Source organism: Euprymna scolopes, chromosome 14, assembly GCF_053919585.1.
Source record: "Euprymna scolopes isolate OS-2025 chromosome 14, ASM5391958v1, whole genome shotgun sequence".
Taxonomy (NCBI): Eukaryota; Metazoa; Mollusca; class Cephalopoda; order Sepiida; family Sepiolidae; genus Euprymna; species Euprymna scolopes.
In genome coordinates, this window is record NC_136495.1 from 59654445 (window position 1) to 59671693 (window position 17249).

General features: G+C 31.4%; 1 protein-coding gene across 4 annotated transcripts in view; it reads right to left on the bottom strand.

The window, feature by feature from the left end:
* Window positions 1-3702: 3702 nt before the first annotated feature.
* Window positions 3703-17249, bottom strand: part of LOC145293036 (uncharacterized) — a 42188-nt gene continuing 28641 nt past the window's right edge. For 2 of the 4 annotated variants that reach the window (XM_080139337.1, XM_080139333.1), the window contains 9 exons: window positions 17000-17023; window positions 15256-15373; window positions 14943-15073; window positions 10669-10813; window positions 8631-8779; window positions 6323-6455; window positions 6061-6215; window positions 4950-5084; window positions 3703-4178 (listed from right to left, as the gene is read on the bottom strand). In XM_080139337.1, coding sequence (XP_079995463.1) covers window positions 4141-4178; window positions 4950-5084; window positions 6061-6215; window positions 6323-6455; window positions 8631-8779; window positions 10669-10813; window positions 14943-15073; window positions 15256-15373; window positions 17000-17023 — 1028 coding nt within the window. In that variant the 3' untranslated portion in view covers window positions 3703-4140. The remainder of the gene's footprint in view (window positions 4179-4949; window positions 5085-6060; window positions 6216-6322; window positions 6456-8630; window positions 8780-10668; window positions 10814-14942; window positions 15074-15255; window positions 15374-16999; window positions 17024-17249) is intronic. The other 2 variants (XM_080139335.1, XM_080139334.1) reach the window with 2 other exon arrangements.

Genomic DNA, 17249 nt, shown 5'->3' on the forward strand with positions numbered 1-17249 from the left:
TGTTTGTAAAAGTGGGAAATTATCAATAAATGGTTTAGTTACTTTTTTTAATATTAGAAAAAAAGTTGAGCCAACATAAGTAGATAAATAAAAAAAAAAATGTTACGTGTGCATGCATTAGCCTTTTCTATTAAATATACTGAGCCCCCATGGAAGTCAATACTCAAGGAGTACAACGGTTTCAATAAAAGAAAAAGCATTCCTATTTTCTTACATAACAATTCTGTATATAAAAAGAAAAAAAAAAACATTAATCGACTGACGTATACGAATCGGACCCTATTGCCAAATAGGCTCCGGCTACAATGTTGAACATGCCGTCCATGTTTAATTCAACTTTCACGATTTTTTTTTTTTTTTTTTTTTTTATGATAAATTGTTAGTTAAAAGCACAATAGTTACAAAAACACCCTCCCCTCTACATGGTAAGAATGGCTGAAAAAAAAAAAAAAAATATGGCATTATTTCAGCATGTTTCCAAAATGCTTATGTACCAAAGATTCTTTGAAAAAAAAAAAAAAAAAAAAAAAAAAAAAAAAAAAAAAAAAACAGTACAGCAAAATCCACGTTCAACATTTGTGGCATTTGGGGTTCAACTTGTGTATGTCAGGCCATTAATCTTTTGAAAGAAGAATTGTACCAATGATGAAGCGATAAATTTCGCTTCTTCGGCGTTTGGAATTCAGCCAAACGAACTCTTATGCCAGTGTTTGCTGCTGTATAATGCGTATGTCTTTTGCCGATGACAAACAATTTCGAAAAATTTTTTAAAATATTTTTCTGGTTAACGTATATAAAAACAAGCTTGAATTAGCTAAAATGTTAAGAAAAATGGGCCCGTAGTTTTCTAGTTTAAGACAAACCAGAAATTTCATTTTTATATTTTATTAATGGAAAAAAGTTTACTGAACAATGAAGTCTAGCATCTGGTATGAATATCAATTTATCTGGGAAGGACATGACTTTTTCAAGGATTTAACATGAACTGGTCTCATTTGGAGAAATTCCATTTTGAGGTCTGCCACTCCTAGCATGCATCTATGAATATGAATCCCACTAAACATGCTGCATTGTGTATACAGTAATAAACATTCAAGTGATGGTAGGTATGCCAAGTTATGAATTGGATTAACTCCAAGCCATTCTCGGCACTGCTTTGTTAAAAAAAAAAAAAAAAAGTTTTTGGTGACATTTTCAAATATGTAGAACAAAAAAGAAAATGAATAGCAAATTCATTCCAACATTTAGTTCCCTTGTTTTATATTTAAAAATATCACATTCCAGAACACATTGTAAATTTTCAAGATAAGTACATTCAATTTTTTTTAAAATCCTAATATAAAATAGCTTACCTTATAAGAATGGCAAAGTTAGATTTTTTTTTTTTCAGTGAAATAGGTTTTTAACAATACGACTTAATATTTGCTGTAAAAATCATTAATTCTAAAAGAATATTTAAAAGCCAAATGACTGATATATACAATGGGGGGGGGGGGTCATTATCAATTTTAAATATTGATTTTTTTTAACAGAGATAAAGATAATTTAGGCTACCATTCCCGTTGTGTTATTTTTATTTCAGCTAATGTAGCCTTTTGACCGTAAGGTGTCAAAAATTCTGGATTCTGCATTACATGGTGCCATCCTCCACACAGGTGATACTAATAATTGCAAATTTCTATCTATTCATGGCAGACATAACAGCATGCTTCCCTTGTGTAAAAAAGGGGTTCCATTCAAAATTCTATACAGATCCCTGAGTTGGACAAGAGACACCCGAAGGTCAAATTTTACAGCCAAGTAAACGCGGAAATAACTTTCAGCAACCCCCCCCCCAAAAAAAAAACATTAACTTTATAAAGATATAATTTTTATATTATTTTAATTGGAATTCATTATTGAGATGAGTATTTATTTTATTTATTGCGGACTATTATTCTCATCTTTATTAGTTGTTTCACGTTTCGGCCAACTATTCCTCTGGCCTTCGTCTGGTGATAACCGCGACGGATAGGAACTTCATAATAAACTTTGGGTTTGTTGTACTATACAGATTCGGAAAAGATGTTAGAAACCAAAATATAACAAATAGATGTTATCAAAGTCGCAATAAGTTACTTTCTACATATTCGAAGGCCAGAGGAATAGTTGGCCGAAACATGAAACAACTAACAAAGAGAATAATAGTCTGCATGTTGTACAGGATATACTTCTAAACTTGAATTTTAGAAAACAGCGACTGAGCATAGAGGATCCAAATGGTGGACTGTATTTAGTTAAGCAGTTTTTTGGGCCTGTGTTCGTGCTGTCGCCTTTCTTGCATGGCAGCAAGACATGGGCCATCAAAGCCTCCAACATAATGACCATGCAACATCAGGTGGTTGGCAGCAGCAACTTTCAAGAAGAGACTGAATGGCTGACATATTGAAAGATAGACATTGGGAAAAACCAAACGAACTTATCAGGCTGGCAATCTAGAATTAATAAAAGATTTTACACACAAAATTATAGAAAAATACTTTCACAATATCCACTGAAAAGAGGGAGGATGATTGATAAAGAAATTATAAAAACAATCCAACATAGAACAACATACACGTAACAAACAGAATTTGCATGCATCTGTGGACAAATTTAATTTCCAAAAAGGAATAAACATTCGCCAGAACAAAAGGAGATGTGCTACTCATCTGTTTTAACAGCAATGCATACGAGTCATCAGCCATGACACAAATGACAGTGCCAAGGACGTCCCAGCAATTAGGCCAGTGGGTGAGATAAAACCCAAAATCAATTTTCACTGGCAAATATGATCAATTGTTGGAAAAATGCGGTCATGTATACAGAATTTGTATTGCATTCCAATTTTTAGTGTACTGAACAGTTCAGTTAAATGCAATGGGGACAAAGAAGCCATAGAAAAGCCCTGAAATAGTATGTATTTTCTGATGATCAGACATTATCCGGAGAACAAAATGAAATACAAGTGGAGAGAAAAAAAAAGCCTGTAAACATGATTATATACATGTCTACAAGCAACTTCAGGGTCTTCCTCTTCACTTATAGTCTCCTGATGATCCGCCATTAACTGGAAGTCGAAATGAAATACTTTACATATGAAAACAGCTAAAATGTCCGCTTGCTCCATGACAACTTTATGCTACTGTCCCAGTATAAATTATGTTCTTCCTTCAGCTGTACTTGCTTGACATTTACTTTATAGGATGCCTTACATGCTTGGTAGTAGTTATGTAGTTTGTCACCTGCATTAACTAAACAAGCATGGATATCTAAGGTACACAGTTGTATAACTTTACTGAATATAACCATGCTGATGGATCAGGCTGCAATCAGAAAACATAGCTTGATATTGCTCAACAAGGCATCAAAGACAACACCTTAAATACCAAACTGGATGGAGATCAGAAGCCCTTTGTGAAAATTGAATATTCCTACATGAATGACTGATTCTAGTTAATGTTCATTGTTCAAACACCCAGAGGTGGGATACTCAAGACATTCACCTAGATAACCTCTAAAATGTTCTATATACAGATAATTCTTGACAGCCTTCTCACAAGGGTGGATCTCAGCATCCTTTCGAGTGATCTGATTAAATCAGAAATATTTCCCAACCTCTGCCAAGTCACATGCACTAGCAAAACATGCATTAAAATGAAAAAGAAAAAAAAATATCCAAAGTTTTTGTTTTTTAACGTTTATTTGCAGCAGCAGAAAACTTTACAAGTCACTTTTACAAAATGCAGCAATGATTCTCCAGATCTTTTATGTACATCTGGCAACCGTTTCAAAAACCTTTTGAACTAAAATAGATGATTATGGCTAACTTGCAACATTCCTGTTTTTTTTTTTTTTTTTTTTTTTTACAGTATTTTGCAAGAGAGCAAATGAACCAAGTTTATAAATGTTACTTTTAAAAATAAAAATGCAATGTCTAAAATATTAACTAAATTTCATGACTTATTTACACATTAGGATTAACTAAACTTTTCAAATGGTGGGAGAAGAGAATAAGAAAAATGTTGATTCGCAAAAAAGGTGGATGAAACGGTTGCTGTAATAAATTCATGTGAGGTTTTAAAATTACATTTTTGTTGTTTTGTTTGTTTTCATTTTTTTTTAGTCACTGTCATCAAATGTCTTTTTCTTCCCGGCACCTGAAAAATTAAAATGAAAAAAAAAAATTTAGTTCCTGACAATAAAGTTTACTTTTAAACATTGAATGGATAACCTGGTTTTAAATTTAATTCATTTATAAATTTAATTGCAGTAATTTTTTTTTTTTTTTCCATAATCAAAAATATATCTACATAAATAGCCTATGGTGGTTTTAAATACTCTATTAACCCCCCCCCCCCCCAACTTAATTACACCTATGAAATTACCCACCGTTATTTAAATTAAACTGCAGTTTTTGGAAATACTATAAAAAGCAGAGAAACTATTTGTATAGTTTTAATAACTTTGGAGTTATGATTTTAACTAAGAAAAATTTTAAATCTTACTTCCAATAATAACGATTCTTTGAATTTTTCTTTTTCAAGTTACAAAACTTTTTTCATAACCATAAAATCTTTGGATTACCCCCATCCCCAGTACTTTTAAACTCGCAAAAAATTACACAAGTTTTTACAGTAATCCTAAAATATATGTAAATATATTTTAGAAATTAAAGAAGAATGTCCTTGTATTGGAATTTAGAACAGAATCATTAATACAGGTAGAGGCAGGAATAACTAAACCTTTAAAATATTTATTAATTGTCAAGGGAGAGAATTAAAATGTTTTTAAAATTACAAAATTTATATTTAATGCAAATTATATATTTAAAACTAATGATGGATGCAGTATGGTAAGTTTATGCTTGTTTAGAAATAAAAGATGCAGATGCACAAAAAAATGGATGATGGGGAATTCTCTAAACTTACCTCCAAAACCACCTCCTCCAAAACTGTTTCGGTTTCTATCGCCAAAACCACCCCGACCTCCACGGCCTCCACGACCACCACGCCCAAAACCACCACCTCGGCCTCCACCACCTCGGCCTCCACCACCACGGCCACCTGTTTAAAAGGAAAAGAAATGGGTTTTAAATATTTATGTAAAGTAAGTTTTTTTTTGTTTGTTTATTTTTTTAAATAAGTCGAATGTTAAAAAAAACTGCAGAGATTTTATTGCAGCAAATTTAGTGGAATTTCAGACTTTCATATACACTTTATAAAAAATAAAATATTTTACATTAATATTAAGTTAGCGGGCCAGAAGTTTTTGTTGATCTTTCATGGTTTTCTTTCAATTTGAGGCCTTGGATTATATTTCCTGGATGGTGAAATCTTAAATCTTGAAATTTCAAGAACTTTGTGACAGATTTAAAAGATAAACTACAGAAAGACTTGCGAAGTGTTAGGAAAGGAGGTTAACTAAGCATATGTAAGTTGGTGAAAATGCACTTTAAATTCAAATTAAATTTAAAGCATCAAAACAGTTTACCAGTCATCTGAAACAAATATCCAGAGACCAAATTCAACATTTAAAATTCTAAAACTTTAAATCACATTTTTACAGTTATCCTGTCATCGTTAGGAAAGATTGATAATCATAATATATTTTGACTGGTCCAAAATTTCAAATGAATAAAAATTTATGCATGCACCCATGACAAAACATAATAAAACTACTTGATCAATTTGTAATTTTTATGAAGAAAATCATTTTTAAGCAATTAATGAGAATTTGTATGCATTACAACAGGGATTTTTTTTTTTTATTTAGTTATCTCCCTTTACATTTTAGATTTGTGTTTTCACAAATGACAGACAAGACAGCCACTCTGAAGTTTGATATTCTTATTTGAAATTAATAATTTCAAAATTTAGATATTTTTTTTTAAATATATTTCCATCTCATCATTGGTACATACATTATACAGATTTTTCTTTGTTTTAATATAGAGGGAACTCTGGAAAAGAACGCACGTTTTTATTTTTCAAACAGATATGCCCGAAGAGCATTTATTAAATAATCAAAACCATGACATACCAAATCTACCACCACCTGAACGTCCATCACGGCCTCCTCCACCGTTAGGATTAGAATAACTAATGTAGACAAATCGACCATCAACTTCAGTTTGATTAAATTTATTCAGGCTTTCTTCAGCTTTTGAAGTCGACTCAAATTCAACAAAAGCAAATCTGAAGGAACGAAAATGAAAAAGTTAGAATGCTTAAACCAATACGATCTCACATAAAATTGCAGGTTCATTTGATTCGAATTCAATTATGAAAAAAGAACTTATTACCCTTTCGGATTTCCAGTATCAGTATGTCTTGGCAATCTAATTTGTGTAGCATCTGTAAAAACTTCTTTAAGACTATCTTCAGTCGAGTCATAGGATAAGTTCCGGACAAATAACACATTACCCTTTTCAGCTTCTAAATAAGAAAAAAAAAAAAAAAAAATTAAATTAAAACAGTGTGTGTGTGTATATATATATATATATAACTTCATTTAATCACAAATTAATATACGAAGATATAATTTTATGTGTAAATTTTTCAGTATTTACTTCAGTGCTCAATACACAAGTAGAGCTAGGTAGTATGTTATGAAAATATGGCAATTAAGCTACACAGAATATTCCGCGTTTCATTCGTGAGAATTCGTCGGACCTAGGCATAATTATCGGGGTTATTCCGAGACAAAACTTAAGATCATCCCCCAAACTTATACACTAAAGTTCTGTAAATTTTGAAGAAAATCTGTTCAGTCATTTAGGAGTCTATAAGGAACAAACTCACAAAGTGGCATACATTATACACACACAAGTGATAAGATTGTATACTTCTAAAACAGGTTTAAGGCTCCAAAAATTTGTATGAGAATTGTCTGTAAGTGTGACAGTAGTGAAGAGGTGTTTGACCAGATGAGATGGAGTGCAGAGTGCAGAGAAATGTAAAGATCTAGCTAGTGATATAGAACCAACCGCAGCGTGTCATTCTTAGTTTTGTTACACAAAACAGATGGCATATCTCAGAAATGGAGACATTAAAATTATCTCCTTGAAATGTTGGAGATGTTTTCTTCCCTGGGTTTGGAAAAAATGATTCTGAAAGATTTCAGCTGTAGCCGGCAAATGTGTAATTAGATAAGATTTGATACGAAATTTGTATTTATCATACAAAAATACATTTGAATAACACTTGCTATTTTCATGTTTAAAAAAAAATCCAACTTTTTGCTTTATATGATGGATACTTATTGCACTCACTGTAGAGGAACTTTCTTTTTAAATTTTGTTGAGTAATCTTATCTTCAGATATTTGAGGAGAGTAGTTGGATCTACACGAGTGACTATGTCCTTTACAGTTTTTTCATTTTACAAATTTAGTCGGTTTGCTCCAGTATACGATTGGCTGTATGGCTCTTGGTAGGGTGTGCAAAGTGAGGCTTCTTTTTTGAGTAGGTTAAGTGTGTGATAGAGGTATGTTATAATTTCCTTCTTGGTCATTCCTTTGTTGGGTTCGTTTTGATAGTTTTTTGTACAGGAGTTCCACGACTCTTTCCATGTATTTCTAACATTAATAGTTTGTTTTAAATTGGTATGGGGATCTTTGGTTGGAGTCAATCTTAATGCGGCTTTGTTAGTTCTATCGTTATCCTTTATGTTGGTACTAGCAGAGGTACCTGGCCTTGCCCAGATGTCGAGAGATGGTGTAGTAAGGATATTGAGTAACCACCAGAAAAATATTAGACAGTCTGAGTGGAGAGAAAACCAATTTAAGCGAACTTGAAAATAATTTAGTTTAAAAAATAAACAATTACATTACATAAGCCTCGAAATCCTGTTTGAATGTATAATAAAAAACATTACGTGGGTTCAAACGTGAAAAGTAAAAGGTAACAACCCGACCTTGTTAACCACTGCCCCATGACTGTCAGCAAAATAACATTAGTTTTTATTATATTTAAACCAATTCAAAGAATTGGTGACACATGCATATTCGTCAAAGTCGTTTAAAAAGGAAAAATTTTCCGACCCTCTTGTTATAAACGTTTTGTCTCAACCCAATTCGATGCAGCTGAGAAGTTTTTGGCAGACACACATACACTTTGCCTTATAGTGGAAGCACCCGGCATTGCCCTGGGTGCGTAGGTGGTGTAGTTAGGAAAGCGAAAACTTAGACCAATAAACAACCGTAAAGTTAAAATACCAACACCTCCCCAACCTTCACCACACCTCCAAAACTCCTATTGCTCACATTCAAAGTATACACCAAACTTTCTTTCAGAGCATAAACCACACCCAAATATTTTATAAAATAAAAGTTTGACTCAATTCTTTTTTGGTCTGATAAAGTGTAATCCTTGAATTGGGATTCCACTGAAACATGTATGCACATATGTAACCAATAAAGTTTATATAATAGACTATATAACAGCTGTCTTGCATTGAGCACTCTTTAATAATCAAGTTTCATTGGATTTACATCTAGGAAAACAATCGATACATCCATTATATATGGAAAAAGTTGTAAAATTTAAATAATATTTATCTTATATCAAAAATTCTAATTTTTTTATAAATAAAATAACATTTGACTACCTACCACCACCACCACCACCACCATAGCTTTGCCTCTTGGGTGTTGACCCAGAAAAGTCAAGGAAAAGAGCACGTCCATCATATTCGACTCCCTGATGTTTATCAATGTTTTCTTTAACAGATGAAGATTCTGCGAATTGGACATAGGCAAATCTGCAAATAAATAAAGACCAAATTATAACGAGGAAAAAAAAATTTCAACCATCCTCAAACCAGGAGAAACTGATTACATCATATGCTCAGGTTCCAATCTGGGGGGGCTTTAGGAATGACCCTTACTTGCTACCATTCAAACCAATTCTAACTATGGTCCTATAGAATCATTAAATGACAAAATAAAAAACAAATATGAAACCACGATCTTGCTTCGTTGCTGACTATTAGTTTGAATTTTTCAATGATTGAACTCGATTACCAATATTTTTGAAGAAAAGATTTTATTGTGGCATAACTTTTTTTTTTTTTTTTTTTAAGAGTTAATGGAAATTTGTAATATTTAATAGATTATATATCTACTATATATATAAATTTGCATAGATATAAAACTGTTCTGCTTATTAAACTGAACTTATGTTAAAAATAAGCAAGCAAATTGGCCATAAGTTTTGTACACATTTCTATCTTAAAAAAATTAAGTTATTTTTTGCACAAATTGTTTCGGTATTAAATTTGTTTTTAGTATGAAAAAAATGTAAACGGAATGAAATGTTTTTGTTCTAAAATATTTTTTGGAAAATGTACAAACCTTTACACTTTTTTATGCCAATTTGATTTTTAAATAAAGCAGAAGTTTAGTAATCAGATTTTTATATCAAATGTGAAGTTTTTATCTGACACTATTTTCTACAGACCAAGTCAACTGTTCTGCTTTAAACTCTTTTCACCCTTTATTGGGTTTAAAGCCCCATCTTTAAAAAAAAAAAAAAAAGTCGCTAATGGTGCTAATGAGTCCTTGTCACATAAGGGCATAAAGTGGTTCCCCATGGGACAAAATGTATATCAGCGGGTTCATCTGCTCACATAAGAATGGAGAACACCACCTGATTTTCTATAGCCAGTTACCATTCTCTTGGGTTTTATTATCAGGAGAAACCTCAAATTCTCACAAATTGAAGTGTAAATGTTTGGGTTTTGTTTTGTTTTTTTAAGCTGTCAATCTAATTTCTGTAGTGTCACTAAGTGACTTCGGATCCAACAAAGTGTAGTGTTGAAAAATGTTAACCTATAAAAGTATGAGTGGGTTATCCAATTTTCTATTTTTCACTGTTAATACAAATAAAGAAAGTAAGTAAAACAAAAACAATTTTGCGAAGGGATATGAAATAGTAAATTTTGGATAAATCTTGGAAAGCAATGACCAGTACAAATCTCCAACTAAAACAATCCTAACCCAGCAGACGGCATTGGACATTTTATTGCAATCTCTGCGAATTAGAAATTAGCTGGCAATGACAAATTGCATTCATAAATCTTCCCTTTACTGATTAAAAGCAAAGGTCATCCAAAAAGTTTTAAAGAATTTTAACATTTGCTCTTAGAGGTATGTCTGCCACCTCTTTATTCAAACAAGCCTTCCGTGGCTTCCTATAGATAGTTTTTATTGTAATAGAATAGAAGATACTCTATACATAGCAGGGAGGGAAAAAATATTTATTCATAAATGGATTTATATACATGAGGATTAAATTGTACAGGGGAGTAGCAGCTATAAGGAAAAATTGGAGGGCAGAGGTTAAGTTTTTGACAAAGTCAAAGACATTGAGTTGTTGTGAAGTATAGTTAAGAATTGGTACGAATTGTGGTGTTGGGAGTTCTAACAGTTACGATTCTCTTGAGTTGTAGTATTGCTCCAAAACAAGCCTACATATTGAGGTGGGGCTCTTTTGCATAATTTTGATGCTGTGTTAGTTATTTTCGGTTTCCTCATGTGACTATGGATCCAACGAAATCAAATGTTTGTCAAAGATTAGAATCTACATTAATCATTAGTGGGTCATCCAATTTTTTCAATGTTAATACCAAAAGAGCATAAAAAAAGTTACCCTTTAGGATTGCCTCCAGGGCCCATTGGAATTCTTACAGCCTCTACATTATCAAACATTTCTGTAAGTTTCTGTCTGATTTCATCTTCGGATGCTGAATAAGGGAGGTTCTTCACATACATGGAAGTAGTGTCTTCGTTTGTTGCTTGAATGTAAAAAGAAATAGGATAAGTCTTGAAAAATTTTAATCCAGAATTCAATCTGATTAAAAAAAAATTGAAAACGTCAGATTCCAAAAATCATAAATAGATCAAAGAGAAAATTTTATATTATTTGTAGTGATAAGGTAGATTTTAAAATCTGTATAGAGTTGTCTCACTATAATATGGTGAATCAAGAGATTGTTCTTGTTCCCTCAACTGATTTTTCTTAGTAAAAAAAAAAAAAAAAAAAAAAAATCAATTTACAGGATTTTTAGAATATATTTCCGTTCCACGACAAATACATATATGAAAGATTTCTGCATTTGTTTTTGTTTTTTAATTAGATTTCAATGTGTATATTTCACCGTTTAAAATCCAGTGGGTTTTTTGCCTCTACACTACCAAATTTTATTAAATTTTAATTGCTAAATTAAATACACAACAATGCATTTCATTTCTTCAGAAACATGTCAGTAACTTGTTTGAATGATGACCTTTAAAAGTTTGAAAACAAACAAATTCTTAAATCCTTATCTGTATGCATACCTATAGTGAAGTTTTTTTCTTGTTGACATTGATATTAAAAACCTACTTTTTCTATTTTAAAATTAACTTCTATATACCGAGGCTAAGGAATGAGGGTAGACAGGTGCACGTTTTGGTTTTGATTCTAGCCAATGGTACCCCAAGTCATATATATTTTTAATTTGGATCTCACTACTATATATTAGGTTTAATAAAGAATTGTCTAATAATAAATACGTAATCTGCATGATTAAAATATTTAAGTATCTTACGACAGAGCAATGCTGGGCAATCTGCTAGAGAGTGTGTATATATATGGATATATGATTGGTGTGTATGCAAAAACTAAACTGCTCAATAAGAAAATAGTTGCACACTATTTGAAGACACTTATTTTAAATTAGAAATTTGAAAATTTGGAAAATGATAAAATTTTTGTCCTTTTGTTGTTGTAAGTCCAATATTTTCCTAAAAATAGCCTCATCAGGGTAGTTAGTCAGTACATTGTTTTTTTTTTTTCTTCATTTTGTTATAGAGAAAGTCCTGGAGAAGAAATTTAAAAGTATGAGCTGTACATTTTTGACATGTGCGTTCGCCCCAGTTTCGAACAGGAATATGAAATAAGAAAATAGTTGCACACTATTTGAAGACACTTATTTTAAATAGAAATTTGAAAATTTTGAACAAAAGGACATAAATGATTTTATTTTCCTGACACTTAATGTTTTCAAACTTTTCAAATTTCTAAACTGATCAATATTTGGTCTACAGTTGAAATTTGATATATAAATGGTATTTAGACATGTAGCACGCTTTGGATTTAATTTTTAGCTAGCAAATATTAAACGGTTTTACTAAATATGTACGACCAAATTATTCCCAAACATTGTACGACTGACTGCTCCTGCTGTTTGTCATATAGAAACGTTATACGTTGCTTGAATCAGCAGCCAAATCGGATATTCAGTTGTGCTGGGTTCTGATTGTTCATGGGGGGTTTACTAAAATTGTACCTATTTACTATGCCTCCCCACGGGACAGAGTTAGACACCAGGGTCGTTTTTTAACGTGGAGAAAAGGTACAAAAATAATTATCTCAGTCGTGAAGGATTTCTCCTCCACCGGAAGAGAACAATAGAAGTGCAGCATCTGAAGAACAGATGGTATTTATTTGCTCCCCCACCGAGCAAATTAGGCACAAGGCCGATTTTTAATGTGAGGAGTGAAGGGGAAATGGGGGCCAACTCCCAGGGGAGTAGGGGAGCTGGATAGTGACAATTGGTATGAAGGGTTGCCCCTACATTGACCAAGGTCTTATATGTGGAGTTGCCCCCACATATGGTCTTTGCTTGCAGTATCTGCCGGAACAGATACTACACTTTGATCTTGTCCTGAAGGCTAAGAATGTACTAAAGGGTTTACTAAAATTGTAACTAATTATGTACTTGCTCCTACTGCTGTTTTAGTATTGAAGCAACTTTTACACGAATTTGATACTGAGTTGGTCAGTGCAAAAATCTGTTTTATTAAAATAAACAAAATGAATTTACTCAAATCGGTTATTTTTGGCAATTATATTTTTAGATTCATATAAGTCTTCACAAAAATTTTTTAAAGTATTTTTCCAAATCTGTGTGCTACTTTTTTTTTTCGTTAAAAATCTTTGTAAAAAAAAAAGTTAGATTAGTCGTGCCTTGGTTTTACTAATTATGCATGACTAAAAATTAAACAATTTTATGTATGTCTCATTAAATCATTAAAACCCGAGACAATTATTTGGGACACTAAGATTGCCTCAATCGTTAAGTCAGTCAAAGGAAATTTGACAGGTGATTTATACTCCGTTTGTTAGTTGGGGGGAAAAAAAAAAATCTTTATCAAAATAGACAATAAAACAAATTTACTCAAGTTTCAGTCAAAGTTATTTTTGATGAATATCTTTAGTTTCAGACCTTAAGATATTTGCAAAAAATAAAGCTTTTCATATTCTCTCTTAAAGTAAACAAAATAGAAATACAACTAATAGGTTGGTGAAAAACAAATGTTTTGACATCCAACTTAAAGTCAAAAATATTTTTGCACCAACCTAATATTTGTGTTGAGAGATTTCAAATTTTAATTTGTGTTCGGTTTATTTACGATTTTGTTGAACCGTTTTACTTAAAAAAAAAAAAAAAAAAAAAAAAAAAAAAAAAAAAAAAGAAACTAGCAGTAGTCGATAATATAAATTTTAAAAAATCTGAGAACTTTAAAAATGATTTCCTTTGCTTTTTTTTGTCAATGTGCACCGTTTGTTCAACCTTGAAAGGGTGTTTATTTTATTCTTAAAATGGGGAAGTTAAGGGTTTTTATTCCAAAAAGTGTTTTTTTAACATCGGGGAGGTTGAGATGGTAATTCCGAAAGGCATTGTCTTATTTTCAACCTCCCCACAACTTTTGTAATAAAAACCCTTTGCAAGTTGGATATGCAGCATTGAACTTCTTTTTTTTTTTGAGAAATGAGTCACGTTATCATAAAACAGAACTTTATGCAATATTATTTAAAGAAAAAAGAAATTGAAATTAAAATAGTTATTTAAATGCCTACCCAAGAGAGCAGTTAGTCACTAATGTTTTAAATGTGGGGAAAACTTGTTCCCAAAAGAGGCACATGGGATTGGAAACATTGCTCCAGTTTTCAGGGATTTATTCTACTTTTTAAAAGATTTTCTAGTGTTATATTGCTATTGTGTTACAAAATCGAAATTCAAATTAAAAAAGTATTTCAATAATAATAAAAATAAACTTGTTTATTTAATTTATTTATTTTACAAAGATTAAAAATTTTTAAAAAGTGGCATGCAGGGTTGAATAAGTTTCAGTCTAAGAATTTGCCAAAAATAATCGCAACTGACTAAAGTTATTGTTTATTTTAATAATTTCTGTGCTGACACTCAGATCACTTGTGTAAGAGGGAATATATATATATATATATATATATATATATATAAATTTGTATTTCTGTCCGTTTTTGTTTGTTCACAATTTGATTAATATATACAAAATTTGGATTTGACAAATTTAATTGATATTTTGTATCAAATACTATTAAAAAAGTGAGGGATTCAGTATCGTAGATTTATTTATCTGGTATCCAACAAAAAAGGATTTTTTTATCTTTAGAAAAAAAAAAAACATCAATTTACCTTTACAGGATAAAATTGGCTATGATAAAAAACCTGCATAAATTGAAATATTACGCATATTTTACAAATGGCTATGACCGGTGTGGTATGCACTACTATATATATTAGGTAGAATTAGTTTTGGTTATACAATACAAATTTTACATAAATTAAAATCATATTTAAGCTTAGTTCACGACTGGGCAATGCCAGGCAGCCTGCTAATATATCAAAGTTTTGGAAACTAAGTTTATAAATATTACAATTAGTCTATAACAATTTAGTTTATTTTGTAATAAATTTAAACTTTAAATTTAGAAATTTTTATTTTCGGTCAACATTTTGACCGATTAGGATGACTAATTAAATGCAGAACTTAAATTTGATAAAAACATTTTAAAAATTTATTGGGATTGAAAAAAATAAAAATAAAGATACTAACCTCTCTGCGGCATTACTGCTCCAAGTGGTAGAGATTTTTCAAAACTAAGAGTCTCTCCTTTAAATACCATGTCTGTCATTGCCAAAACTTTGTCTAAATCTTCAGGATTTTTTAAATCAATATGAGCAAACCTGGAAAAAGATAAAAAGTTTCACATTTCGACAAACTATCAAAAAAGAACAGTTTTTAATTTTGTTTTTCAACTAGATAAATTGAACAAAATTAAGTTATCAGTGACATGTGTGCAGAGAAAGAAAAAGAAAAAAAATTTAACAATGCCTATTTGATGAAAATAATTTAATTTTATATTTACCTTTTATTATAACGTTTACGGATATCCAGACATTCGATGCCTTTCTTTTTCATGAGTTTTTCTACGCTTTCAGAGTCGCTATCAAAAGGAAGATTGCGGCACATAACTGTCACTTGTTCTAAAAGGAGAAAGTTTTTTTAAATTATGTTTTAATTAAAAATAAAAGTACTTTTTTTCTATTATACAAGGGAGTCACCACTTATCAAGATCCAAAAGCCCCTCAAGAATAAGGGTTATCAAGAGAACAGCAGTAATCAGGACAACAGCATAGTAATTATTAGGGATGGAAATTTAGTATAACTTATTTAATGGGATGGTTCAACAGTAACTTGTACACAGACTTGAAGATGACCATGTTGTAGTCAGCTGGAAAGTAAACCTGAAGAACAGTTCCATAGGCTGATAGTTCTAAGGAGGGAGCTTTATTCCTGAGATCTGCGTTTAGGTTTAGGCACATGAAGAGTGGGGGGAAATTGTTGATAATTATTGTAGCTAAAAGAGTGGGGTGTTTTGCATAAGTTCAGCAAAAGAGAACCATAGATTGAAGTTCAAACAAGCACTTGCCATGAAAATAATGACAGCATAGATGGGCTCACAATCTTTTTTCTGTGGGAAAGAGAAAAGGGAATCACCTATTCGATTTCCAAGCCGGTTTTGAACTGTCAAGGCAGGAAAAGGTGTCCCGAGCAGCTTCTGCCCAGATGCAACAACAGCATTCCCTCCTAGGGCATATTTAACTCATACAGGTAGAGGATTGCATCAACAGCGAGATATTTACTGGAGCATATATTATTCCTTAACTGGAATTCATTTTTTTAGATGAGCATTATATATATATATATATATATATATTAATATATATTAATATATATATATATATTTATTAATTTATTTCGGACTATTATTCTCATCTTTTATTAATTGTTTTCATCTTTATTGGTTGTTTTTCACGTTTCGGCCAACTATTCCTTTGGCCTTCATCAGGTGGTAACTGCGACGGATAGGAACTTCGAATCTCCTAACTGCATTTTTAGCAATCACTGCCATCTGTAGTTGTCGTCTTACCATGAGAATGCAGTTAGGAGATTCGAAGTTCCTATCCGTCGCGGTTACCACCTGACGAAGGCCAGAGGAATAGTTGGCCGAAACATTGTGAAAAAAAAAAAAAAAAAAAAAAAAACAATAAAGATGAAAACGATTAAAAGATGAGAATAGTCCAAAATAAAAATAAGTTAATTTACTGGAGCAGTAGAATAATCCATTTTTATAGCAACCATGGCAATGGACTTGATGTATGTTCCATTTAATGTGTTCTACTTAAGATCAGGAATCATGGTCAACCCCAAAAGTCATCAAAACATTGTACTTCCCTAAAACGAGCCATTCATTTCACTTGGGGCATTGGAGAGAAGCTTGGTTTTAGAAGCATTTAAATTAATCAGCCACCTTTTTCCACTATTGCACCACTTGCTAAAGGTCAGAAGAGAGTCAAATATCTTGGTCATTGTTGGCCTTTGAAGTGTTGCCATAAATGGCAGTGTTGTCTGCATAAATGTCTACAAATGATCTAAGAATGTCATTTAGAATTCATTGAAGATCAGGAAGAGTTGGGCCGCAGGAGGGAACCCTGAGGGATGCTAGTGTTGATACTACGAAATTCTGAAAAAAATTGAATTGCAAAGTTTTGTTTGTTTATAGATTACAAAATATTTTTATTTTATAAATTGAAAAGTATTAAACTTACCAGTTGTACCTTTGTCAGATTTTTCTGTAAAAAAAAAAAAAAAAAAAAAAAAAAAAAAAAAAAAAAAAAAAAAAAAAAATTAGTAATTATTTTTCCTACATTTAAAATTTTAATATTTTATGGCACAAGTTCGTCAATTCTATAGATTTCTATTGTTCATTTCATGCAGTAATTTATGAAAATATATCTTAAACAAGTTCAGCTCATATCGCAGTACACTATGAAAGTGGCCTACTTGAAATTTCACTAT